The 27,883-nt window shown below is 38.6% G+C and overlaps 3 protein-coding genes across 6 annotated transcripts in view; 2 read left to right on the forward strand and 1 right to left on the reverse strand.

The window, feature by feature from the left end:
• Positions 1-3,417: 3,417 nt before the first annotated feature.
• On the forward strand, positions 3,418-14,742 carry LOC123868077 (protein virilizer). The gene is made up of 9 exons (XM_045910428.1): positions 3,418-3,666; positions 4,445-4,736; positions 5,041-9,791; positions 10,152-10,409; positions 11,006-11,144; positions 11,288-11,423; positions 12,036-12,104; positions 12,957-13,024; positions 14,619-14,742. The coding sequence occupies exons 1-9, from the start codon at positions 3,607-3,609 to the stop codon at positions 14,681-14,683; spliced, it is 5,838 nt and encodes a 1,945-aa protein (XP_045766384.1). The 5' UTR covers positions 3,418-3,606; the 3' UTR covers positions 14,684-14,742.
• Positions 14,743-17,444: 2,702 nt separating this feature from the next.
• LOC123868503 (E3 ubiquitin-protein ligase znrf2) overlaps positions 17,445-27,883 on the reverse strand; it is a 121,880-nt gene continuing 111,441 nt past the window's right edge. For all 4 annotated transcript variants that reach the window (XM_045911043.1, XM_045911044.1, XM_045911046.1 and 1 more), the window contains 3 exons: positions 20,607-20,702; positions 19,217-19,322; positions 17,445-18,138 (listed from right to left, as the gene is read on the reverse strand). In XM_045911043.1, the coding sequence (XP_045766999.1) occupies positions 18,081-18,138; positions 19,217-19,322; positions 20,607-20,702 (260 nt within the window). In that variant the 3' untranslated portion in view covers positions 17,445-18,080. The remainder of the gene's footprint in view (positions 18,139-19,216; positions 19,323-20,606; positions 20,703-27,883) is intronic.
• Positions 25,222-27,825, forward strand: LOC123868504. Its single transcript, XM_045911048.1, has 3 exons — positions 25,222-25,495; positions 26,818-27,065; positions 27,385-27,825. The coding sequence occupies exons 2-3, from the start codon at positions 26,819-26,821 to the stop codon at positions 27,756-27,758; spliced, it is 621 nt and encodes a 206-aa protein (XP_045767004.1). The 5' UTR covers positions 25,222-25,495; position 26,818; the 3' UTR covers positions 27,759-27,825.

Raw genomic sequence — 27,883 nt, forward strand, 5'->3', positions numbered from 1 at the left:
ATCAAGGACATTAAAGACTAAAATGCTATAATATTCACTTTCGGATCATCGTTTACTTAGCTAAGTAGAAGGTATAAATAAGTGTATGGGCATTTTCCTCTTGGTGATGTCATTAATAAGAAAATGTATGTTTATTAGGGGGTTATTAAAGTGCTGCCTGGTTTTACGAAATCACATCATAGTTTATGCTGTAATGGTTTTTTTTCTGAAGATACGGAACCCTAAAAATATATGTTATTTTCATCAGGAATCAGGGGCAGGTAGCACAAATAGGTAAAGGGATAAATCCGACAACCGTGAATTTGTGATACTTGCCTACACAAAAAAAAAAATTGAAAAGTGTTACTCTTGTATAATGCTACGGAACCCTTCATGCGCGAGTCTGACTCACACTTGACGGTATTTTTTCTTTTAATGAAAGAGCTAATAAAATCCGTTCAACACAAAGAGATCTATCGATCTGCGGGCTAACATAACTTTTAGGGCTCCGTAATAAAATAAGGAACCCTTCTAGTTTCGCTTATTCCGTATGTCCGTGTGTCACAGTCATTTTCAAAATAAATTACTTATAAAAAACTATTAATTAATAGTTATTTAATATTAATAGCTGTGATAGCCTTTTTTTTTTTTTTATACACAGGAAATGCCTAACGCATACCCTTCCGTCAGGGGAAACGGAGGGGTTATGTGGGGCTTGCACCCACTAAAACCTGTGTTTGTTCCTCAACGGACTGGCGGTTGCGCGGGTATCACTAATGTAGTATTCACCGCACTCCCGCTAGGACTTGACCCGCCGCCAAGCGGACGGGTCCCATCGCTAGGCTGGCTGCTACCAGCTCCGTCTCAGAAGCGCACCCGGAACACGGCGCGCTACCTTGATTAGGACGTCCGCCTTCTAATCGGAGTTCGGGGGTTCGATCCCGCATATGCAACTCTAACTTTACGGAGTTATGTGCGTTTTAATTAATTAAATATAACTTGCTTTAACGGCGAAGGAAAACATCATGAGGAAACCCGCATGTCTAAGAGTTCTCCATAATGTTCTCAAAGCCTCGATAGCTCAACGGTTGAGGACTGAATTTCGAAAGGTCGGCGGTTCAAACCCAACCCGTTGCACTATTGTCGTACCCACTCCTAGCTAAAGCTTTACGCTTAATTGGGGGGAAAAGGGGGGGATTAGTCATGATTAGCATGGCTGATATTCTTTAAAAAAAAGGTGTGTGAAAATTGCCAAGCCGCACTTAGTTACTATGCTGGTCATAACCCCGAAAAAAACTAGATTTCATATCATACTAGCCGATGCCCGCGACTTTGCCGCGTGGATTTAGGTTTTTCGAAATCCCGTGGGAACTCTTTGATTTTCCGGGATAAAAAGTAGCCTATGTGCTAATCCAGGATATTATCTATCTCCATTCCAAATTTCAGCCAAATCCGTCCAGTAGTTTTTGTGTGAAGGAGTAACAACAGACACACACACACACACAAACTTTCGCCTTTATAATATTAGTGTGATTATCATCAATTTCATAGTAGAGAATATCGTGTAGTCCTGTTGGCCCCGTTAGCCGTGTCCCCGTTAACGCCAAGGCGGGATAAGAATAAAATTAAAGGCTTCTTAGATTGGGGTATCGGGGTCTTGTAATATGACCCGTCTTGCCACTTCACCGCAAGTTTTCGGGTTTCATTTAGAGATGGGTATTTATTGCTACTTTTAAATCATTTTCAAATGGAAATTATTTTTTTCTCAGTGGTTTCAAAGGTGATCTTTCACAGAAAGAGATTTTTCCGTACTTATAGTCGTTTGCTATAATAATTTAACTAGGCATTGTGATCGAGATTAATTGGGCTAATCTCTCACAAGTTGGTTTTGACGGAAAGTGAGTTTTCGCACTTATGATCATAAAATATATGACACTGGAAACGTACCAAACATACCTAATTATATGCTAAATTAATTTAACAAGAGGTTTTCTCCTTTTCTAACAGGCAGCGAGGAGAGTGTTTTCGTTCGAGCTCTTTAGCGTCTTAGCCCGGGTCGATGCATATATTATGTGCGCGCAAAATTTAAACAATAATAAACGGGATTCAATTAAATAGTTTTTAAAATCTTTGTTAAATTTTTCTTCGTGATTTTTCATAGACTATTTATAAGATATTATTTAAGTAAGATAGCAAAGTATACGAAAATGCTTTTTACATAGTTTTTTACATGCTACCTGTTTAATGGTACGTCTCTAGTTTAATCCGTGAATCGTAATCCGGGGAACAGATTAAGTTCACACCGGCTTCTTAATTCTTGTTTATCCGTAACTTCGAATTATATTTTTCCAGTCAATTAGGCAGATAGTAAGAAATTCCAGGCAGTTAGTTTCACAAAGAATGGCGTGATATAACTGTAAATAGTGGTACGTATATCGCTAATTGTACATGTCTGATATAATGTCGGCATTAGCGGTAAGTGACCCGTGGCTTAGTAATCAAAGTCGCTCCGGGTGCTATACCCAGAGTGAGGAGACGTAGGTTCAAGTCCTAGCCGATTCCGCAATTTTTGATATGTATTTTAAACTATTTAAAGGCTCAATCCGTCCCATCTGCTTTTAATCTACAGGAAATAATCTAGCAAAAATAACGTTAACTTGTAAGTAGGTATATAAAATAAATCATACCTATAGTTTATCTTGCAAAATATATCTACTGACATTTAATTATATCCTGTCTCATGAGGAAATGAAGAGGCAACATTTTCCTCAACATTAAAACTCAGGCGAACCTGTACCTGCCATGCAGACAGGATTTCCGCATCTATTAGCTATTTCATCACGGTTTCCCTCTGTTTACCTCATTTTAATTAGTTTGGTTGTGAATATCGAAGTCGATGTAGGTTCCTGTAATCTATTTTTCCTTAACTGAAGTAAACAAGAACCTGAAACGCGTAAGAGGCGCACTATACCTACGCGATCCATATACATAGTACAGTAAAAATCATGATAATTAAGTAGGAGTGAAAACCCTAACTCCAGAAGGTCTAAAGCCCTAGGAAAATTGAGCCACTTACCTACGCGTTTCTTCGAGAAACATTTGGCGATTGAGGCGAGTTGCTTATCTTTAGTTAGCTACGAAAAATTAAATGTAGGTATAGGTAATAGGTACCTAGGTAGGTAGTTATCTAGTAAAGTATCCATCATTAAAATATTATTCAATTCAAAGTCATGATCAAGAAATATTCCAATAATGTAACTTGAAATCGGCCCATGACATCAACCTCAAGTACCTAACTAATAGCCTCAAAGGTCCTACTAAGTCAAACAAGCGTAGGCTCATAAAACTAGAATCCAGAGCCAGAAAATCATTAAAAAAGTTAATGTCAATATGTGAATTGTCAAATTACAAATGTCACATTAGATTAGGTTACTTTGTCTATGGTTCTCCATTTATTTGTGAATTGTGAATTTGTTGTTTTTCAATGAAACAAGCTTAGATTTGTGATTTTATATTATTATTTGTGGTTCATATTAATACCCCGCTTGGAGAAACGCGTCTCCATGCATTTACATTTCTCTAAAATGTGTTGAATAGACTGTGTGTGATTAATTGTAAGAAGCCAAGATGAGCGCCGATCAGCCGGATCTCTTATTCTTCGATACTTTCTCCCACGACACTAGCGAGGTAAAGATAAGTTTTTAACTTATACCCTCTTTATGAGACCAAACCAGTGGCAGACTCAATAACTTGACAAATGAAAATACTTAAGTAACTTAGTCATAACTTATTGAATGTGAGGCTTTGGCCTTTGCACAAAGATTTTGCAGCATTTCTGTATGTAATGTTCCTCACAATATTTTACTTCACCTAAAAGAGTGATAAATAAATCAATAAGCACCAGATTTCTTTGATTACTAGAAGCATGTAAAAATATTATGGCTTTTTAAATACTGAATCTGATAGCATAACTTCATAACGACATGTTATGTATCTTTATTTCTGTATGAAACCTTAACAGCCTTTCACTGCATGTCAAACTGGATGACGCCTGTGTCTTTGTCCATGTAGGTTTAGTTTTATTAATTCCAAGGGATCTAGGATTTTCGGGGGTAAAATGTAGCCATGTTCGACGGCTCCGAGATGCAAGTTATCTATATATCAAATAGCTGTTAATACCTGGGATTGTGTCCATGTGGATTTAGGTTTTTAAAAATTCTGAGAGAACTTTTTGATTTTCTGGGACAATAAGGTCCTTCTCTAGGATGCAAACTATCTTTGTACCAAAATTCATCAAAAATTGTTAAACAGATGGGACTGTGAAAAACTAGTAAACAGATAGACATACTTTCACTTTGATGTATTATGTACCTTATTGCATGTACCTTTTAAGACTTTTTTGTCATCTGACATAATTTGTGTTAAATGCATTAAGTATTTATAAATACACTTGTTACCATTTCAGGAACTAAATCTTGATCTTGTCCAATTTCCAAAATCAGTCTATGTGCGAGAGATCCGTATCATACCATTGGGAGCTCGAGTGGAAGGTGATTTCCCTGGCGGAGTGAGGCTTGGGGCTACCAACCCCACCAAGTTCCACATAGACTTCTTTGTGAATGACCTGAGTAAACCTGGGGCTTGTACGTTTGAAGCCCTGGGCAGTATTGACTATTGCCAGAATGGGCAGATTCATATGGAATGCATGTCAAATGTGGAACAGCCGAGAATACCCACTGATGGACTAGTTCTTAGAGGTAAGTTTTGAGGTAAAGTTTCATATCAGTAGCAAATTATTTTTCTTTGAAGATCTCTAAAAAAACTTTATTTAAAGGGCTTTGAATGTGGATATCAGTAAGTACCCCTATTATGTAAAATAATGGTAAATAAAATCATAACCATATCATTAATAATAATCATTTAGAATTTCTGAAAATCCTTAATGTCTTCTTCATGAAGGAAACCTTCATGCAAAATCTCAAGTTCCTAAACAGTGATGTATGTTGATGCTTAGATTGTGACTTCTTACAACTTTGCTTTATGATAAGTTCTTAATTTCAGGCTGGTACACAACAATCACACTTGCAGTTTACGGCAACTTAACACAAGTATTACCTGACACTCCCGTGGTAGCCGTCAACCCTCCACCGATCATTCAGAGACCTGTCACTCGTGAAGTCAGCGCTCTACCTGCTAATGTGCCACAATCATCAGACTGGAATCCAGAACCTTCCAATCCAATCCCAGCATACACTGGAAATGTTAGTGTTCCTGCAAGCAACCCAGAAGCATATGGAAGTAACTACCCAGAAAATTATGATAATCAAATGTACAGAAATGAATATTATGATAATGAACCTCCTAAAGATCCAAGGACCTACCATCATATGGAAGATAATGAGTGGGAGAAGGAGAGAAGAGATATTAGCATTGAAAGGGAAGGAGATAGATTAAGACATAGTCCTAGACCTTTGGAAATAGACAGAGACAGAGAGAGACGCGAAGGCAGAAGTCGCCGGCGCTCTATTGAAAGAGGAAGAAGTCGTGAATCATCGAGATTACGTGACAGAAGTCGGGAGTTAGAAAGACTACATTCAAGGTCAAGAAGTCGCGAAAGAGAATTCGTTGTTAAAGGCGAATATAGACCTCTAAGTCGTTCGAGATCTAGAAGCGCTGACCGAGAGTGGGATAGAGGGTCATACAAGAAGGATGATTACCGTCGGAACCGCGATGCCTCGTACGACAGATCCCGTGGGGGTTCCTATGAACCGCGTTCTCCGTACGACAAAAGACCTCCATCTTACGAAAGAAAAATACCATATGACAAAATTGCTCCTTACGAAAAAAGATTGTCACCTTTTGATAAACGCAGTTCGTCCTACGAACGTCGCGCTCCTTCCTACGACAAACAAACGCCATTCGACAGAAAGAGACACTCTCCTTACAACCGCATCAGAGATTCCAGTTATGGAAGTAGATCCCCAAGTCGGGATGACCCTAGAAAACGCCCTAGAACACCCCCTGGAGAAAGACGACCGATGTCTCCAAGGGAAGGAGAAAACAGTCCCATTAACTCTGTCAGATCGGAAGAAGGTCCCGAATTTGATAGAAGCGGCAAACAAATACCGCGCATAGACTTCTACCACCAAAGCTACAGACATAAGAGCTGTATTAGAAGTCCTTCGCAAGAAGTCGATACAGCTTTTGTAGACCCACAACACTCTACGTTAGTCACAGTACCAATTGTAGACACGGCTGTGCCGAAAGTGATTGAATCACCAAGCTGTGTACCAGAAGACGATCGATCAATGGATGCTGAGCCTTTCGAGCCAATTTTATCAGATGAAGATATCTGCGATGATCTAGATGGCAATTCTTACATGGAAGCTGATTATGACTTGAACGAATACTGTGGTGTTGATGATATAATCAAATACTACAATCCATTTAAAGATGAGTGGAAGACATACGAACATGTTAATAAAATCACTTGCCTTGCTGATGTTAAAAGTGACACCATTAAAGATGTAATGAATGCTACTTTCGACGAGCTATGTGACGCTAGTCCAGATTTGTCGAAGATATACGAAATAACTATTGCAGCGAAAAGAAGAGAGCAAAAATTTTTTTCTAATACATTTCTGGAAATTGATAATACTTCCAGGGAAGATTGGGTGTTGCAATGTGAACAGCTGTATGTATCGCTCACAAGCCTGTGTAAAAACACTGACATAATCCTCAGACTGTTTCGTAATTATAATAGAATGGAATCGTCTGATGAATTTACCGATATTCATAACTTCCTCGTAACTTTCTGCAGAATCGGGTTAAATTATGAATTTGCGTTAGCCCAACAGCAACCTACTTACAAAATAAGGCACATGAAATGCGGTATTCGCCTGGCAGAAGCTTTGATGTCACATCGACATTCTGGACAGGTAATGAAGACGCTACTGAACAATGGCATAAACATGACAATGCAATTAATTGAGATGTATTCTAAAGAATATATGGCATTGAGTATTCGTCTGATGATACTTAAAGCTTTGAACGTCTGTTTGTCTTCAAAGGAAGCAATAGACCATTTCATGCAAGATGCTGTATACCCAAAGTTTGATAAGAAAGACACTGATAATTCTAGAAAGTCTATGAATGGTTACCAGGCTTTGATTGCAATGATGCAAGCGAATCCTTTAGGAAGAATTAAGTTTTCCTTGAGCGCACTTCTCAAAAAGTTTAATATTTACGAAGTATTAGAGAAATTACACCATTTGGTATTCAAATTCAACAATAATGCAGCAGAAAACAGTCATCCGGAAGATACAGAATTATCTGAAAAGGAAATGAACTTTATCGTGGAATCTTTCGAAGAGATTCTTTACATGTATAGATCTCATTGCTTTCATATTTCTCAACCGAAAAAGTTTTTGCCTGCATCAGCCCAATTTGAAATTAACAAGGAATGCTCAAATGAAATACTCCTACAATTTTTTGAAATTCATCGCATTTTGGAAGTATGTTTGTACTTGTTGACTTGCCCAACAACATGTAACAATTTGGTAATTACCAGTCCAATCCATGATTTGATATTCGAGTTGATTAATTCACAAAACGGATTAAACTTTCTGTATAGAAATATGGAGAAGTGTGAGTTGATATTTAAGGTTTTGGAACATCCTTTTGGACAGCAAAATTCTGAGGAGACCCCATATCCTCATGATACTACTATTAGTAATTATAGTGATTTACAAATCGCGGGTCTCGAAATGGCATATAGATTAAAAGCATTATATTATTTGAAGTCTATCAGTGATCTGCAAGCGGGAAAAATGGAGGACAATGAACTTATCGATAGACTGCAGTCTTTATACTGTTTGAGCTTTGGCAGTATTGGCAAAACTGCAGTCCCCAACGTTATTGTCATGGGAGACAACCCAGAATGTCTTATGAAGGTGTTTGAAAACGATCTTAAAATTAAAAGTAAAAGTGATTTGCCGTCTAAACAAAAATCGCCAGCCAAAGGATACGCCATAGAGCTAATAGTCTCTGCTGTCAGATACGCAGCTAATGTCCCGTTTTTGAAGAAATACGGTCAAAGATTGATTAACGTTTCGAAAGACCACGATAGATTTGAGCCTAGCGTTTCGAGTGTTTTACAAGAAGTGATCCCGTATTTGAAACCTACTGAGAAACCAGATGTTTTGTCAGGCGACGATTTGGTTGAATGTGTCGAGATACTGAAAGCCAGTCTAGAACATTCTGCAGATTTACCTGGCGAGCTAATGACTTGCCTGAGAATATTGCGCCATTTCTGCATATCTGATTACGAGAAAAACGTTTCAATTGTTTGCGAATCTCCAATTGAAGATTATGTGGAATTGAAATACAAGTATAATGTACTACAATTGTTTTCTTTGGATGGTGTAGCTCATATATCTGGAATATTAGATCGTTTGGCCACACATTTCGACCAACCAAGCATGCATACATCTTTCTTTGCTTCGGTCAGAGGATTGCAGTTGGCTCAAATGTTGCTGCCTTGCTTGAATTTATTGGACGACATGTTAGCAAGAGTGGTTCGTTGTCGAGGGCCTAGATTCAGGGATTTAACTGCTGCCCCCATCATTTTGAAGACTTATGGAATAGCAAAAACGTTTCCAGTCGGTTCTATTGGATACAGAACGGCTGCAAAAGCCGCCGAGGCAGCCGTAAGAGCATTGCTATCTTACGCTCAACCTATAGCCGATGACGCAAAGGATGGGGACTCTATACGCCGTGGTCCATGGACTTCTCTATGCTCCGAAGTAATTTCTTACATAATGACTGCCCCATATACATTTGTCCCTGGTCTATTAATATTTTCTGAATTACTACCCTTACCTCTACCGATGCAAACGAGAGCAGCCCCTTCCGACAGAGAATTAGCTGATGCGGCAAATGAGAGACGCATGTGGTCCGCACATTTGCATGCTTTGTCAAATGATTTGACGGATATGATACAGATCATATGCATGTCGACATATAGACCTGTCGTTCATATGCTGCGTCGAGTATGTGTCCAAATTGCTGATCTGGCACCTAATACCGCTGCAACTGTAGCTAGAGCAGCCGTTGGGGCCGTTATGCGAGAATTGAAGGAAGGGGAATCGGCTAATACTAGTCTAGCGAGAGTGTTAGGATTTCTAGCATGCTTAGTCTCTCATGCTCCAGTCAAATGTGCCGTTTTACACACAATGAGTGCAGGGGGACCCAAATCGAATGAAGTGCAAACTGTTCTGTGCAACATCCTCAGCGTGGCAAACGCATCGAGTGATCATGTCACTGCCCAGGAATATGTTGCTCATGCTTTAGCAGCATTCTGTGATGCTGAAGTAACTTTAACACCACTAACTTCTGCTTCAGAAGTGGTATTAGGGAATTCTTTGCCTAATAAAGAATCACTAGTATCCTTCTTGGACGCTACCGCGGCGTGCCTCGAATCTTTGACTAAATCATGTGCTGTGGCGGTGTCAGTTTTACGCGCATATTTCGTTTTGACCGAACATGAATATGGATTTCAACAATTTCGGAAATATGTGACGAGGAAACGGGAAAGTCTTGGGAAGTACTTCAAATGGGCTCTGGAAGGGTCTGGAGAGGAGAGAGCGGAGTGCTTGAACTTGTACATTGATCTGATAAGGATTTTGAAAGTGGACTTTGGGGAGGGCGCTTTGGGCAGAAAGAGCGTTCTGACGTTGAGTGAAATGGCTGACATGGTCGGATATACGTCCTCGGATGAAGACCCTGTTATGTCTTTGGAAAAGATTTTGAAGGTACAGTTCTTTAGAAATGTTTTACTTTATTGTTGATGCACTTTTTTCGGTCAATGCAGGTGTCAAATGGACAAATTCAAAAGTTTTTTTAACTAAACAGTTTTTAAATAAGTTTCTTCAGGACTTTACGATGGATTTCTTCAGGACTTTAGGATGTATTAAAATCTTGTTAGAGGCAACCCACAATCATTTATAGTACCAACAGTATCTTTGGTCTCTTGAATCTTCTGACATAGTAAATTAATGAAAATCACCTTATCTGTTTAGGGTACCACCATACGCAAAGGGTTGTTTAGGGTCTATCACATCTGGTATTGAAAATTTTGTCATTAGTTTGAAATTTTTGACAATCATTTCCAGGAAAGAAACTCTGATGAAGAAGTCCTATTCAACGCGAACTTCCTGATAACCCACTTACAAAAACTAAAGTCCTCTGAAGAAGCACCTCCTAATGAAGCTTCAGACTTCATTCTGCCTTGCCCAGAGCCTCTAGTGGCGCAGTTTGCAGCTCGGCAGATATATTGCATTGGGGACGCGAATGATGAACGCCTGACTACTGGGTACTGGTTGAACGTGCCCTCTGCTAGCGGGGAAGACGATGTTCATGATAACGAACTGGTAAGTGGAACTATAGCTATTGATAAGAGATGGCGCCACTAGTACAGAAAACACAAAGTATCATATTCAGTGATACCTTGATATCTTCTATCACCTACATCTTCATTATGAACCGATAGACATGCACTGCTCACCACATAGAAGAGAATACCCGTTCTGTCACTGTCAGAAACCGTCGCGCAAGTACCAGCAACAACTGTCGTCATCATTATCAATTGATAGACGCACACTGCTGGAAATAGATCTTTCGTAGGTTTTCGCATGTCAAGGTTGGAGACTAGTTTGATGTCGTCTGTCCATGTAGTGAGGGGTTTTCCAACGCTGCGTTTCCCAGTGCGAGATCTGTATTCTAGCATCTTGGGACCCTGTCGCACTTCAGCTTCGTAACCCGTTACTTTGGTTCTCCTACGGATCTCCTCATTTCTGATTTGATCATGTGGAGAAACTAAGCATAGCTCTCTCCATCCCCCGCCGAGTGACTGAGCTTTCTTATGATGCCCATAGTGGGCGACCATGCCATCAGATCCATATGTCTTCTACCCGGGTGGATAATAAACTGAAAGGCAGTTTTTGAGGTTTTGACGCTGGTTTTGCAGGTATCGTGCGATGTTATGGACATAGCCAACAGCCACTTGTCGGGAGGGGCGGAGTTCCTGGCGGCCGGCGTGCGGCGCCTGGCAGGCTGCCTCGACGCGCGCCCCGAGGCCATGCCCTGCGACGACAAGAGACCTGCCGGTAAGTCCACTCCGCTTAGACGACAAGGTATGTTAGACTAAATCTTTTGACAATATGTAGAGAATATTGATTCGTTCATTTTGTCAATATGAGGAGATTGTTAGTAATGAGTGGAGCCTATGAATAGTTAATGTATGTTCCAGTGGCTCTGAGCAGAGTGCGCGCGGAGGGCGGCGCGGACGCGTTCCGCTCGCGGCCGCCCAACACCTCGCGCCCGCCCTCGCTGCACGTGGACGACTTCACCGCCCTGCATCAGCCCTACTCTCTGCCGATAAACAGGTATTTACCATCTTTGTATGTAGAGTTTGTACTTTTTTAGGGTTCCGTACCTCAAAAGGAATAACGGAACCTTTATATGATCACTCTGTTGTCTATCTGTATGTCCGTCTGTCGTATCTGTCAAGAAAACCTATAGGGTACTTCCCGTTGACCTAGAATCATGAAATTTGGCAGGTAGGTAACTAGTAAAGGAATAAATCCTAAAAAAACTATGAATTTGTGGTTATATATCACTAAAAAAATTAAAATACGTTCACGAAAAATTTAATTCACTCAATCACATATAGATGGCGCAGACCGTTGTTAACTTGTAGAGATCTAGATAAAGGTGGTATATTATCTTGTACAATGGAACGGAACCCTTCGCGTGCGAGAAAATGGTTTTTTTTTTAATTTACATGGTGGCCATAGATTTTTCATTATTTGTTGGTGTTTTAGTTGGCTGCAATAGAAATATACACTGTTTGAATATCAACTCTTCGTATTACGGCTCATGAGATACAGCCTCCTAACAGACAGACAAACGGACGGACAGTGAAGGCTTAGTAATGAAACCCCATTGGCACCCTTCGGAATCCTAAATATGAAATGTGTATTATTTCCTCGTTAAAGGGGCGTGCGTCGTGGATCGGGTACGGAGCGCGGCCGGTTCGGAGCCCCGCATGCACACTATAGGCATCTGTGAGTATTGCCATTTATAGATACTTTCTTTATTAACCCCTGACCCAAAAAGAGGGGTGTTATAAGTTTGACGTGTGTATCTGTGTATCTGTGTATCTGTCTGTGGCATCGTAGCGCCTAAACGAATGAACCGATTTTAATTTAGTTTTTTTTGTTTAAAAGGTGGCTTGATCGAGAGTGTTCTTAGCTATAATCTAAAAAAATTGGTTCAGCCGTTTGAGAGTTATCAGCTCTTTTCTAGTTTTCTTGTAGAAAAGAAGGTTAGATAACCGTTAGGTTCATAATATTATGTCAATAGACAAATGTCAAGCTGTCAAGATGGACGTTGCCTAAAATACATAATTATTTATTTGAAAATGATGTTTTGGAAAACTCAAATACTTTGGATCGTCGGGGGTGTTATAAATTTTTAATTTACACTTGTCATCATTGCTGGCCAACTACTGAGTACAGGTCTCTCAGAATAAAGGGGTTGGCCATAGTATACCATCACAGGCAAATGCCGTCTTACACAGTCTGCCAAATGCGGATATGCAGACTTCACACACCTTCTGATATGTAAGAAAGAAGTAAGCAAAAACGTTTTTTTTTTAAACTGTGCTACACATCTCGTTATAGCTAAGGGTTTGGTCTTCCCGGCGCCTCTAATACTTGAACATTGAAGCCAAAAGGTCTCAAAGTGTGAGAGGTATGCAGGTTTGTTCATGACGTTTTCCTTCGCCGATAAAGCAAGTGATATTATTGCTCAAAATGCACACACCATGCATTATGAAGTTAATGGAAAGAATCATAACCCTTAGCAATGTATATAGAGAACGATTTGTATGTTATACCGTGCATCTGTCTGTTCAGTCGCGGCCGCGGCGCGTGGGAGGGAGCGCAACACTTCGGCCACTTCGCGCCCGCGCACTACGTCGCATGTAAGTATATTTTTAACCCCCGACCCAAAAAGAGGGGTGTTATAAGTTTGACGTGTGTATCTGTGTATCTGTGTATCTGTGTGTCTGTGTATCTGTGTATCTGTGTATCTGTCTGTGGCATCGTAGCGCCTAAACGAAAGAACCGATTTTAATTTACTTTTTTTTGTTTGAAAGGTGGCTTGATCGAGAGTGTTCTTAGCTATAATCCAAAAAAATTGGTGCAGCCGTTTAAGAGTTATCAGCTCTTTTCTAGTTTTCTTGTAGAAAAGAAGGTTACATAACCGTTAGGTTCATAAAATTATGTCCATTGACAAAATATGTCAAGCTGTCAAGATGGACGTTGCCTTGATACATAATTATTTATTTGAAAATGATGTTTTGGAAAACTCAGATACTTTGTCGGGGGTGTTATAAATTTTTAATTTACACTTGTTAACCGACTTAAAAAAGAGGAGGTCCTTTCCTCGTATGATATATCCAAGACTGGCTCTCGCTCTCTGCACCGCTAGACGGATCGGGTTGAAATAAGGCCGCTAAGAAAGGATTTTTGAAAATGCAACCTCTAAAGAGTATAGCGGTTGAATATTGTGTCGCACACGCGGAGGAAGTCGCGGGCATAGGCTAGTAATGTAATAAATAGGTAGAGTGATTCAAGAGGAAGGTGTATACGTATTTTAATATTGTTTTGTGTTAATTTGTTGAAATATGACAATGATTGTTCAAAATGTCAATCAAGCCAGACTAAGCTTTCATTGAAAATGCTTTATTACTCTTATGAATCGATGCCCGTGACTTCGTCCGCGTGGATTTGGGTTTTTAAAATCCTGTAGGAACTCTGATTTTCCGGGATAAAAAGTTGCCTATTTCAGTTTCCGGGATGCAAGCTACCTTTGTACCAAATTTCGTATAAATCGGTTAAACAGCTCATCCGTTTAACCGATTTATACAAAATTTGGTACTTTTAAGAATCCCGTGTGAACTTTGATTTTCCGGGATAAAAAGTAGCCTATTTTTCAAAATTAGTTAAACTGTTGGTCCGTGAAAAGCTAGCAGACAGACAGACATACACATAGAATATCAGTATGGCTAACCACACTGACACCACATTAGTATCTACATTGCACGCGTGCGAAGCCGGGGCTGGTCGCGAGTCTAATAAGGTTTAACGTTACGTTAACGTTTAAGAGGGGTCTCTTCGCCACACGCTCCATACAAACGTAGTTCGTCATACTAACATACTAACCAATCATACTCAATGGAATTTTGCAGACATATTCTAGAAATCTATCTAATCTATGCCTGTGGTTTTCCAGATTTCCGTTAAAATATTCGGTTTCAAAGTTACGCGGTCTTAAAAATTCACATACAAATCTTTGAGCCCCTGTAATTTTAAAACTACATATTTTTAGAAAAATCTAAAACAGCACAGGCACAGATATTTGTGTCTAGAATATGACTGCAAAATTTCCTGGACTTTGGTTGCTTAATATTCAAATGAAATTGGGGCTACGGTTGAATGGAGTAAGTGACGGAGAGAGCCCTGTTAATAAAGTTAACGTTAACGTTATTAAAGTGCTAATTTCCTCTGTTCCAGCGGGTATGGGGTGGGGCGGCGCGCGGATGCAGCGCGGCCCGCGGCATCGCTCCTTCATGCGATAGGCGACCGCTAGATGATACCTACATGCTAAATGTTAAGGAAATAAATACTTGTACACTTAAACTTATATTTATTTTATTTTAACTCCGTTCTATCACACTCATCCGGTTGTGAAGACTGTTGATTTCCTGCACGTCACTCGTTTTAGTCCCTGCAGAATACCAACGCTCAGGTTTTATTTTAAAAACCTGCAGCATTAATGCTGAGCCGGGGCCTTTTTAACCCCTGACCCAAAAAGAGGGGTGTTATAAGTTTGACGTGTGTATCTGTCTGTGGCATCGTAGCTCCTAAAGTAATGAACCGATTTTAATTTAGTTTTTTTGTTTGAAAGGTGGCTTGATCGAGAGTGTTCTTAGCTATGATCGAAAAAAATCGGTTCAGCCGTTTGAAAGTTATCAGCTCTTTTCTAGTTTTCTTATAGAGGTTTTTGTGTTGGGGGTTTTTTAAATTTTGGGTTATAAGTAATTGATTTTTAAGTACTTTATTAAAAAGTACTACTAACCACTCATTATAATTTGTTTATAATTAATTCACAAGAAGAATAAATTAGTTTTCTTTCTTCTTATACTACAATATCTTTTATTATGAATTATGAACATTCTAAAGCTTCTAAGGCGGTCAAGTGGGCTTGATGCCACTTGTTTTGCTTGTCATCTATTAAAAAACTGCGCAGAAAAATCAATTATAGTTTACACCTAATATCATAAGCGATTATGTAAGGAGTAATATTTGTACTGGACAACTTGTGTAAAAAATGTTTCTGCAAATAAAAAATCTTGTCAAGCAAAACAAACATTGTTTTTAATTTATTTTATGACCCTGAATATGACTCCTTTAAGGCCTTTTACGGTCTTTGAGACGACTACGGACCACAGCACAAATTAATTTCAATATGTTTCAAATTGTTAGTGTTAGCGCCATCTATTAACACAATTTTTGAAATCTTGACAAAAAGCATTTGCAGTAAAAATTCAGACAGGCGCTCGCCCTTTTTTTCATCTTTCGCAGAGTAAAATTGTAATCATTTTATTAACCCCCGACCAAAAAAGAGGGGTGTTATAAGTTTGACGTGTGTATCTGTGTATCTGTGTGTCTGTGTATCTGTCTGTGGCATCGTAGTGCCTAAACGAATGAACCGATTTTAATTTAGTTTTTTTTTGTTTGAAAGGTGGCTTGATCGAGAGTGTTCTTAGCCATAATACAAAAAAATTGGTTCAGCCGTTTAAGAGTTATCAGCTCTTTTCTAGTTTTCTTGTAGAAAAGAAGGTTAGATAACCGTTAGGTTCTTAATATTATGTCAATTGACAAATGTCAAGCTGTCAAGATGGACGTTGCTTAGATATACATTATTATTTATTTGAAAATGATGTTTTGGAAAATGTTTGGAAAACTCCAAGTTTTTGAAAGTTATCAATCAGCTCTTTTCTAGTTACTGTAACCTTCACTGGTCGGGGGTGTTGAAAATTTTTAATTTACACTTGTTATTTCTGTTTCATTTAATACTTATCTAGTTAGAATTTGAGGGCATTGATTTACATGTTATTACTTATTTCTGACTGAATTAATCATTTATTGTAGTTCTGAAGCTCTGACAAACAGACCAGGCGGGCTATTCGCTAATTCAGTCTAACACTGTTTGATATCCACCGTTTGACATTGGTTGGTTCTTCATTGCTGCTTCTCTGAGTGATATTGAAATAATTTTTCGTTGAAAACCTTCAACAAATTAAAATGAGCTTAGTGGCTATCATTCAGTGTTAGATATGGAGTTAGCGAATCACCTAGTAGGACGGACAAATGCAAATTCACCGAAGTAGGCTCGGAGACTTCGCTTGTCTCGATCAATCAGGGAAGCGTCAAAGCGCATCCGAATCACTGAAGAAAACTTCCTCACGCATTTTCCTGCTAGAATACTTTCTGGCCTGAGGTAGAAAATAAAACAATCGTAGAAAATTTAGAAACAAATCAACTTTATTTATCAAGATGAAAAAGATCAAATCATATAATTATACATAAGCTACGGAACAGATATGTGGCGCGGTACGCTTACTGCAACACAACGACGGCACTATACAATATACATAATATACAATACGATAGTTACACGTTATCAATTATACAGAATTATACAGTCGCCGCAAGACCATACTGGAGATCATCCTCAAACGTGAGATAAATGTAAAAGCATCGTTTCAAAATCTATCGTTTTAGATTTCTCCCTCCGTTCCTTTCCACAAGTCTAGAAAAAGTTTAGATAAAATTTTGTAGGTCCTGCCGATCTTTGGCCGACTTTTGGCCAAAGACACTAGACTTGAGATGGATTCGTCGTCGAATTTCGTTTTTTAACCCCCGACCCAAAAAGAGGGGTGTTATAAGTTTGACGTGTGTATCTGTGTATCTGTGTGTCTGTGTATCTGTGTATCTGTGTATCTGTGTATCTGTCTGTGGCATCGTAGCGCCTAAACGAATGAACCGATTTTAATTTAGTTTTTTTGTTTGAAAGGTGGCTTGATCGAGAGTGTTCTTAGCTATAATCTAAAAAAATTGGTTCAGCTTTTTAAGAGTTATCAGCTCTTTTCTAGTTTTATTGTAGAAAAGAAGGTTAAATAACCGTTAGGTTCATAATATGTCAATAGACAAATGTCAAGCTGTCAAGATGGACGTTGCCTAAACACATAATTATTTATTTGAAAATGATGTTTTGGAAAACTCAAATACTTTGGATCGTCGGGGGTGTTATAAATTTTTAATTTACACTTGTATATACATACTATTGAAACTCGCATTAGGTAGGTACAGAGCGATAAATGCAGACAAAAAGATTGATTGATGCTTGATATTGACAGTTTAATTCTCAATACGCATTTTGTGACTTCTTGGACACATCTTCAATACATTATATAGTCTTGAATATCGTCAGGAATTGTGATGTTGAGGATGTCACTGCGCAAGGAACCAAGAACGGCCAAAAACCCCCTAGTACGATCCCGCGCCAACCGCGTCCGAACAAAACAAAGTGAACGATGTAAAATTTTCAATGATAATACAATAATATAATACTCCACCGAGAAGTTCCCATTAGCGATGTTACTATAATATAATTGTCTTTGTATTTTTGTTTTATTTTTGTTTTCATTTTAATTTTAATTAATTAAATGGTAAAACATGTCACTAGCATAAGTTTATATTTACAAGGCCCGGGGGCGCAGTCAGTTCATTGTATAAAATTATCACTCGCGACGATGGCACTAGTTCGGGCGGCCCGACGTGGCAACGCCACAAAATCCATTTCCTGGCGCCTCAGGCCACACCGTGGCTTACACGGGCCTCGCGTCGGGCCAGGCCGCGCCTCGCGAGGCCGGCTCGCCGAGGCGCGGCCGAGGCGGGCGCGCGAGGCCACTAGTCGCCGGGGTGCTCCGGGCATGATCTGTTCACTTCGAACCATTGGTCTATACATCTGAAATATGAAAAGACACAAGTTAATATTTTGAGATAATAAGTAAATCTTTCCCTATGAGATGGATCAACGATATAAATAAGGAAGGCTGAGGACTCATTATGGAATTCTTATGAGTTATGCCCAGTAGTTGAAGTCCTGATGACTATATTTGTATACCATAAAACGAAATTATCTCAGTCTACAAGATATACGAAATTCATCCAGTTTTCATTCGTAGCAGCAAGCTCGAAGACACAGATATTAATTTCTAGAATATGTCTGCAAAATTTCATGGACTTTGGTTGCTTAATATTCAAATGAAATTGGAACTACGATTGTATGAAGCGAGTGACGGAGAGAGCCCTGTTAAAGTAATTTTTTTGAAAATTATTTTTACTCTACGCAGTACAAATACCATTCTAAGTAAAACTGTAGCTATGAGTCTACTACGTGGGGTATTTTAAACAGTTTGCAGCGTTTTATTTTTGCGGTTATCCAGCATTGTTTGCTGATACTTCCGAGTGGAGGCGCGCTCGAGGGCGGCGCTAGAAGTGGGTCGACAGCGTCTTTGTGGCGGCTGAGGATCCTTTAAACGCTTCCACTCGAGAAGCCGCCGCATTGTCGCGCCTTTTGCGTGCATTTCCTGGCCAGCAGATGCTATAGTCTGAGGCGTTTAGCATGACTATTCAAAAGTGAAGAATAGACTGGTCTAGAGTCTAGACAATACAATCTATTCTTTGCATTTTTAATGGTTTTTCATCGCAATGAATACCTACCTATCTTAAAAAAGCGGCGAAGCTGTGTTTTACGTAAATGTTAGCACCAGGTAAAAAATTCTAGAGGAATAGATAATAATAGATTCTAGTGCATGGATAATGGATATATATTTTTCTACAGAGCGGGACGCGTAAGAATAACTGACGAACTAACAGCGGGCAGGACAGATACCCTCGCCGTCGCGGTTCACACCGTACCATCAACTAACTGCAAGAGGCACATTTTTCAATGGTATTCTGAATCAGCCTTGGCGGTTGTTGGGAGTGCTCCTCAAAGCCTCACCACATGTTGTTTTCGAGGCACAAAGCAAAGTGTTTACCCCTTGTGGTAGATGCAGAGGCAAGGCAGGCGCGCGATGGTGTCGCCGGCGCACAGCTCCTCGAGGCAGATCACGCACTCGCCCTTCGAGTCGCTCAGCACGTCCTCTGGAAACGAAACGCAAATCCATTACCTAATCATTCCATTATTATTATCAGCATTAAGACTTGCGCCTGACTGCAGTCACATCAATAAGTAGGTGAAGATGCTGCCTAAAGTAGAACAGAGTATGAGCTTGGTAGGTACAAGGTTAAAAGCTGTTCCGGTGTGAAGTAACGCTAAACTTTGTTCAGGACACAGAATTTTTTGCCGGCTGTTAGCTTTGGATTCGATGCATTGCCCAAAGTCTACGTTGTACCTACGAAATACAAGTTTAAATTAAAAATTTATAACACCCCAGACAAGTGAAGATTACAGTAACTAGAAAAGAGCTGATAACTTTCAAACGGCTGAACCGATTTTCTTGGATTATAGCTAAGAACACTCTCGATCAAGCCACCTTTCAAACAAAAAAAACTAAATTAAAATCGGTTCATTAGTTTAGGCGCTACGGTGCCCCAGACAGATACACAGATACACAGATACACCGATACACAGATACACACGTCAAACTTATAACACCCCTCTTTTTGGGTCGGGGGTTAAAAATTGTCAGCTATGTCAATCACCTATTTGACTTTCAAACAGTGTGTGCAATTACATATATCGTGATAATCAAATTACATGCGTTCGGATTGCAAGGTTTAAGGTTTTCTCTTTTACTAAAGAACTAAACCAACGTAGATCTTAGGACTAGCGCGCTATGGCAATAAACGGGATACATTGATCGGAGACCGATAGACATTGGAGTTGAAAGATCCGTTAAAAGTGCGTGTAAATTGATATGACTTCTTTAGCCAACTTGCGTATTAATGCGTATGTATCAGTATTGACAGGGGGCGCCCTAACGGTAGGTATGCATGTTGTCTTAAGATGAAGTGGAAATCTGCCACAGAAGTATAGTGCGCGATGGTTGGGGACGCTCCGCACCCGCACAGCCGCCGCGCCAATCCGCTGCGGGTGAGCGCGGGTGATTGCCATCTCAACCTGTCGCGTACTATTATTATTAACCCCCGACCCAAAAAGACGGGTGTTATAAGTTTGACGTGTGTATCTGTGTATCTGTCTGTGGCATCGTAGCTTTTAAACTAATGAACCGCTTTTAATTTAGTTTTTTTGTTTGAAAGGTGGATTGATCAAGAGTGTTCTAATCTAGCTATAATCCAAGAAAATCGGTTCAGTCGTTTGAAAGTTATCAGCTCTTTTCTAGTTACTGTAACCTTCACTTATCGGGGTGTTATAAATTTTTAGTTTACACTTGTATTATATTATGTATTATGAAGTAGACATACCATTATATGAGAGTCTCGGCCTCGTCAGACACATGACAAGATGGCACTCGATGTCGTCGGGCAGCACGAACTTACTGCACACTGGACATTTGATTCCTGCAACAGACAGACAAACATACGTTAATAGATACGTATTATTAAACTCCATTTCTCGTACTCCTACTTCATCTTTTAAGAACTTCTTTAATATAAAAGATTCCTAGAAAATCACAGATAAAATAAATAACGTAACATCAAAGTACACGCAAAGAAATTATTTGTCATCTACATGATGGGCGCACATTTGTCAAGTAAGTACCTAATATGAATAAGGAGGTACCTAAGAGCGAGGCAGGACGAATTCCATTTTCGCACACAAAAGCCACAGCTTTGGCCACGACAATTGCGATTGTCATTATTTATTTATAATATTTGTCATAATTTTATACAGGAATTTTGTATTACAGGGCTTTCTCCGTCACTTACTCCATACAATCGTAGCCCCAATTTCATTTGAATATTAAGCAACCAAAGTCCAGGAAATTTTGCAGACATATTCTAGACACAAATATCTGTGCCTGTGCTGTTTTTTATATTTTTCTAATAATGTGTAGTTTTAAAATTACAGGGGCTCAAAATATGTGAATTTTTAAGACCGCGTAACTTTGAAACCGAATATTTTAACGGAAATCTGGAAAACCACAGGCATGGATATTAGTTCCCAGAACGTATTCTAATGAGAGACGAACTACGTTTGCATGGAGAGAGTGACGGAGAGACCCCTCTTAAACGTAATTTTGGTTAGTTTGAATCGGTCAGTTATCAAAACTTAGTATTTGAATAGGTTTAATCTTTAGCGTAGCTTACAAATATTCTGAATTATTTATCCCACCAAAACATTTCATGTAAAATGTGTCCAAGACTCACAAGTTCATAATGCTTTCACTGTTAAAAAGTTATGAGATCTCTAGTAGAGCCAAGCCCCTAGCTAGCTTAGAATTGCGCTGCCCATGGGACCTATCCCAAGTCCAAAGTATATAGCTCTTAAATGCTCTTGAGTATATCACATTTATAACAATAAAGAACAAATAACTCTACTTACAAGCTCTGATTTTACAAACCCTAAATCTTGGTTAAACAAGTGTAAATTAAAAATTTATAACACCCCCGACAAGTAAAGTTACAGTAACTAGAAAAGACCGAAAATACCTGATAACTTTCAAACGGCTGAACCGATTTTCTTGGACTATTCCGCGCCTACGATCCAAAGTATCAGAGTTTTCCAAAACATCATTTTCAAATAAATAATTATGTATCAAGGCAACGTCCATCTTGACAGCTTGACACTTGTCAATTGACACAATATTATGAACCTAACGGTTATGTAACCTTCTTTTCTACAAGAAAACTAGAAAAGAGCTGATAACTCTTAAACGGCTGCACCAATTTTTTTGGATTATAGCTAAGAACACTCTCGATCAAGCCACCTTTCAAACAAAAAAAACTAAATTAAAATCGGTTCATTCGTTTAGGCGCTACGATGCCACAGACAGATACACAGATACACAGATACACAGATACACAGATACACAGATACACAGATACACAGACACACAGATACACAGATACACAGATACACACGTCAAACTTATAACACCCCTCTTTTTGGGTCGGGGGTTAAAAAGGACGGCTTGGCCGTTTAATGTTCGTGGTACTTTTATCTGATATGACATTTAAGCCCGGAATAGCTTGTGCGACAATCATGAAGTATAATAAAAATTAGTAATTGTCGAACAAACTATTCCTTATGACCTTAATATAATATGTTATGTCATGTAATAGTTTCACGAACATTAAACGGCCAAGCCGTACTTTTTTAACCAAGATTTAGGGTTTGTAAAATCAGAGCTTGTAAGTAGAGTTATTTGTTCTTTATTGTTATAAATGTGATATACTCAAGAGCATTTAAGAGCTATATACTTTGGACTTGGGATAGGTCCCATGGGCAGCGCAATTCTAAGCTAGCTAGGGGCTTGGCTCTACTAGAGATCTCATAACTTTTTAACAGTGAAAGCATTATGAACTTGTGAGTCTTGGACACATTTTACATGAAATGTTTTGGTGGGATTTCATTTCTTTTTGGCAGGTGCCCTAGATTTTTTTTTTGGATCTATTTTTTGTAGGTACCTACATCATTTTCATGGCCCGCTCTCTATCGTTACCTCTTTTTTTAAAAGCTTTTATTCCACTTCCAATGTATGTAACTATGTTTGTTTGGGTGGAATCTTGCAACTCAATTTTAAAGCAGATATATCAAATTTCAGTCTTTTAGGACTTTAGGAAACACATTTTTTAATGTGTTTCCTAAAGTTATTGTTGTTTGAATGAAATCCCTAGCCTACATACCAAATATCAGTCTTCTAGGACTTAGGGAAGTACTTTAGAACTTTTGACTAGAGGGGTTTTGAATGGCAATAAATCTGAAACCATAACAGGTAGACAATTGATACTTGGTACGTTTGATAAGTCTGTTAAGGACATATTATCCTGAAAATATCAGCATTCTAGCGATAGACTTTACAAATAATTTGCTTCCCCCATACGTGGGAGTAGAGGGGGAAAATTTTGAATTTCTTAATTTTCCTGTAGTTTGTATGCAATTTCTAGTGTACATACCAAATTTCAGTCTTCTAGGACTTCGGGAAGTACCCTAGAATTACAGACTAGAAGTTTTGACTGTCAATAAATCTGAAACTATAAAAGCTAGACAATTGATACTCAATGCGTTTAATAAATCTGCCCAGGACATCTTATCCTGAAAATATCAGCATTCTAGCGACAGAATTTACAGATTGGCTTCACCCATAAGAGGCGTAGAGGGGGGGCATTTCCAATTTCTTAATTTTCCTGTAGTTTGTAGTCAATTTCTAGTCTACATACCAAATTTCAGTCTTCTAGGACTTCGGGAAGTACCTTCGAGGTTTTGAGTAGAGGTTTTGATGATCATCAGTGAGGGACGAAATCGGCGTATTTTAGGTATCAATAAATCTGTAACTATAAAAGCTAGATATTTGATACTTAGTATATTTGGTAAATTTGCTGAGGACACCTTATACTGAAAATTTCAGCTTTCTAGCGTCATCCAGACCGAAGTTATGACGGGTCGAAAATACGGCGAAACACTTCGAGAAAAAGGTACGTAGCGCCCCGGCCGCCGTTTGGCTCGTCTTGGCGGGGGCACTGCCGTGCCCCCTGATGACCTTTCCTGCCTTATTTTCAAGGCCTGAAAGTAAAGGTAAAGCCAGACTTTTGCATTTATAATATTAGTATGGATGACGATTATCTACATGCCTAGAGATACCTAATAAGGGTTTCTTACATATGCCTTGAGCATTTGGCATCGTGCAATAATATGGAAAATTTGAACTTGACTGAAGAATGCAGGTTTCCTCATGATGTTTTACTTCACCGTTAACGCAAGTGATACATATTTAATTGCTTGAAACGCACACACTGCCCGTAACTCTGAAAAATTAGAAATTCTGGCTCGAAAATCGAACCCTGGACCCTATAGGACGCCAAATTTTTAACTACTAGGCCATACATAAACAAATAGGCGATAGGTATATTTTGTAGTGAAGTCATAAGTTTTTATGGCATTTCGTAAAACTAGTGCGTTTCAGTTTAAGTGTTCGACTTAAATTTATTCAGCGCTCTCAAATGAAACTGAATTCACTCGCGAGCATGCATGGTGCCCGGTTTAAATATTTCACTTCAATTGTATGGTGCTTGATATAGAGAACGAACACATACTGTATTAATAGAGTTCTGTGGGTGATTCAAATTAATATATTTTATGCTGAAAATTGAAATCACGAGATAATAGTTAGTTTAGTTTGAAACAAAAATAAATCATCATCATCAGTTAACCAATCGCCGGTTTAGTACGGTTCTCACAATGAGAAGGGTTTAGGTCATATTCCACTATGCTCGCCAAGAGCAGATTGACAAAGTTCATACACTTTTGAGAACAAAAATACATACATCTGTTTATAAGACAGATAAATAAGAAATTACAAAAAACTTTTTTTTTCGTAACCAAGTGGGTATAAACTAAGTTATTTTGTGTGGAAAGTAATAAAAGAAGTAAAGTAAGTTTATTTCTATTTTTTTGCACCAAGAATTAGTTTGGCAACATTACTGCGGGCATGATTTGTCAAATCTGTACCTCTTGTGTCATGGTACACACTTCAGATGTCTCAACTTAGCATCTAACTTTTCTTTCAGCATTATCGAACATAAAACTCTACGAGCTAAGTTGAGAGCTTCGCGCTAAATTAAATAACTTGGAGCAGTATATTTAAGTTCGCAATCAACTTGTGTGGATCAGCTAAGTCGCCATTGTTATCGTCACACTCCTTCAAGTTACAGCAACTTATAAGTCATCATCACTATCATGCTATGCATATTATAAATGCGAAAGTATGTTTGTTTGTTTGTCCTCCTGGATAAGGACATAGGCTACATTTTATCTTGGGAAATCAAAGGGATTTCCAAAAACGTAAATCCACGCGGACGAGATTGTGGACATCAATTTATAATTGATATAAATAAAACCTTTAAATCATTATTATCATTGAAAGCATTTAAATAATATTCAAATTGTAATCTGTAATTTATTTCCGCCAGGGAGGACCTTTGGGACCTTTTAAATAAAATATGCATATCAGTATTCAGTAATCAAACGTCGATTTACGGAAAACTGGAAGCAGATATAAATTCACGAATTTAAAATAGATACGCTGTTCACTAAATTACATACAACAAACACAATCCATTTGTAATAGTGGAAATAGAAACAAACAAAACTAAAAATAATTTGTCAAAACGAAATTACAAAGGAGCGAAAGGTAAATATCGATCGGCATACGTTTTGATGTTTTATTCTAGTAGGTTTACAGCTCGTTACCTACACGATATTGATAAAGCCGTATCACCAAGCGGTAGTTATACGATACTGAGGCTGAATACAGAAACGTCTCTTTACTCTTAAGAGGAGTGTATTTGGAACGCACTCCATATAAACAGAATTAAATTCTTTTTTGGGTATTAGCCAATCAAACTCAATGTGTAGATACGTTTTACGAATCTACAAAACTGAAAAATCTACAAAATCTGTGTCTAAAATTTGTCAAATTTCCATAAAAATATATAAGTAGTATCAAAATTACACGAGCTCTAAGATATTCATACAAATCTAATTCAAAGCCTTTCTTGTGTAATTTTGATATTTTATCCAAAAAATATTTAGCATTTTAGTCAAAATACAGTCCACAAACAATTTTTCTAGACTGTTTAGGAGGTGTTTAGAAGAGAGATAAGTAGTTTTCTTGAGAAAGATTTGTGTAACTGCAAATATCACAAATCGAGTGGAAAAACTTTGCCGAATATTTATTATAATTTACAATATATATAAAACAAGTGTAAATTAAAAATTTATAACACCCCCGACGATCCAAAGTATCTGAGTTTTCCAAAACATCATTTTCAATTAATAAACAATTATGTATTTAGGCAACGTCCATCTTGACAGCTTGACATTTGTCTATTGACATAATATTATGAACCTAACGGTTATCTAATCTTCTTTTCTACAAGAAAACTAGAAAAGAGCTGATAACTCTTAAACGGCTGAACCAATTTTTTTGGATTATAGCTAAGAACACTCTCGATCAAGCCACCTTTCAAACAAAAAAAAGTAATTTAAAATCGGTTCATTCGTTTAGGCGCTACGATGCCACAGACAGATACACAGATACACAGATACATAGATACACAGATACACAGATACACAGACACACAGATACACACGTCAAACTTATAACACCCCTCTTTTTGGGTCGGGGGTTAAAAATAGATCGTAACTTAACGACCAACGAGGTAGCAAAAAATTATCGATTTCCAAAATTCAATTGACTCCGTCTAGAAATTAATCTTTCAACTGAGGATGGATTTAGAACGTAGCGCATAACTTCCTTTACCTTTTCCTTATTAGAGATTTAGACTAAGATCTAATAAGGAAAATACTAAGAATAATATAATCTAACAAGATAAGGTAAAAAAAATCTCTTGTAACTAATATCTAATGCAAGGAAAATACCATGTATTTATAATCTAACTAGATCTTAAGGAAAATGGAAAACTTTCAGAATTCTTATTTTGGTGATTACAGGATGCTGCCAATACTTTTCTTCACTTGGCTGGTCACCCTGCCAATCGCTTCTGGCATAATCAATTGCCGCACAGCCTGCCGGCATTGTAGGGAGAAGCTGGAACATCCAGAAATGCTGGAAGTGTATTGTGCAATGTGTGACGAGTGTAATGAGAGGAGAAGGGAGTGGTTGGGCGGACCTCCGAATTTACTGAGAGTCGAAAAGAATGAGGAGTATTTGACGAATGATGGACAGCAGGATTCGCAAGGTATTACAGTATGTTTTCTAGCATTTAGTAATAAGCAAGCTATATATTATATGCTGGACCGATGACTAGAAGGTGGTGGGGAGCTGATGGATGAGGAAGGCGGAGGACCGTGTTTGGTGGCGCGCTCTTGGAAAGGCCTATGTCCAGCAGTGGACTCACACAGACTGATGGAATGGTAAAGCATATACTATGTATTCGCAAAGGCCATTGCTTCCATACATACTGAACTTAGTCATTAAACAGGCTACAACTTATGTACAGATTTCTACAAAACTCAACACATTTCTTAAATTCAATAATTGACTTTTGAATTTTTCAGATGAATGTGAAACAACACCAATCGACGAGTCTTGCGAACAACCTCAACTCTTAACCCAAACACTTACTACTACAGCTTCCACCACGACTACTTCAACTACTACCCGTAAACCCTGCACTCCAAAGCCTTGTACAGCAACCATACCATGCCAAAGCATAGCATGCCCCATACCAATGGCCATACCAGTATGTCCAATGTGTCCTATGCAAATGACTGGATCTTTCTACACTGTGGCAGCTTTACCGTCAAGTATGGGTGAATTAACAGAGGTTACTCCAAAAAAAATGACAGGGAGGTCGGCTACTTCAGAATTGTATTTTTATCTTGGTGTACCCAAGAAGTTATTGAAACAATTACAACTGTCAGGATCTTAGGTGTCTACTACAAATTGGCCAAAATCCCAATCCACGGACACGTACTCGTACGAAGCGATTTGAGTCCCCGTTTCTGATTCTACTAGAACTGATTTGTGAGTTATAGTCGGTACTAGAGGTAATTT

Source organism: Maniola jurtina, chromosome 9, assembly GCF_905333055.1.
Source record: "Maniola jurtina chromosome 9, ilManJurt1.1, whole genome shotgun sequence".
NCBI lineage: Eukaryota > Metazoa > Arthropoda > Insecta > Lepidoptera > Nymphalidae > Maniola > Maniola jurtina.

What these genes read in the sequence shown, in the direction of transcription:
- LOC123868504 (XM_045911048.1), top strand. Translation starts at nt 26,819, where the DNA reads ATGCTGCCAATACTTTTCTTCACTTGGCTGGTCACCCTGCCAATCGCT. An exon ending in TGGACAGCAGGATTCGCAAG is followed by an intron (nt 27,066 to 27,384) that starts GTATTACAGTAT and finishes TGAATTTTTCAG; the next exon opens with ATGAATGTGAAACAACACCA.
- LOC123868077 (XM_045910428.1), top strand. Translation starts at nt 3,607, where the DNA reads ATGAGCGCCGATCAGCCGGATCTCTTATTCTTCGATACTTTCTCCCAC. An exon ending in TCTCCCACGACACTAGCGAG is followed by an intron (nt 3,667 to 4,444) that starts GTAAAGATAAGT and finishes TTACCATTTCAG; the next exon opens with GAACTAAATCTTGATCTTGT. An exon ending in CTTTGGAAAAGATTTTGAAG is followed by an intron (nt 9,792 to 10,151) that starts GTACAGTTCTTT and finishes AATCATTTCCAG; the next exon opens with GAAAGAAACTCTGATGAAGA.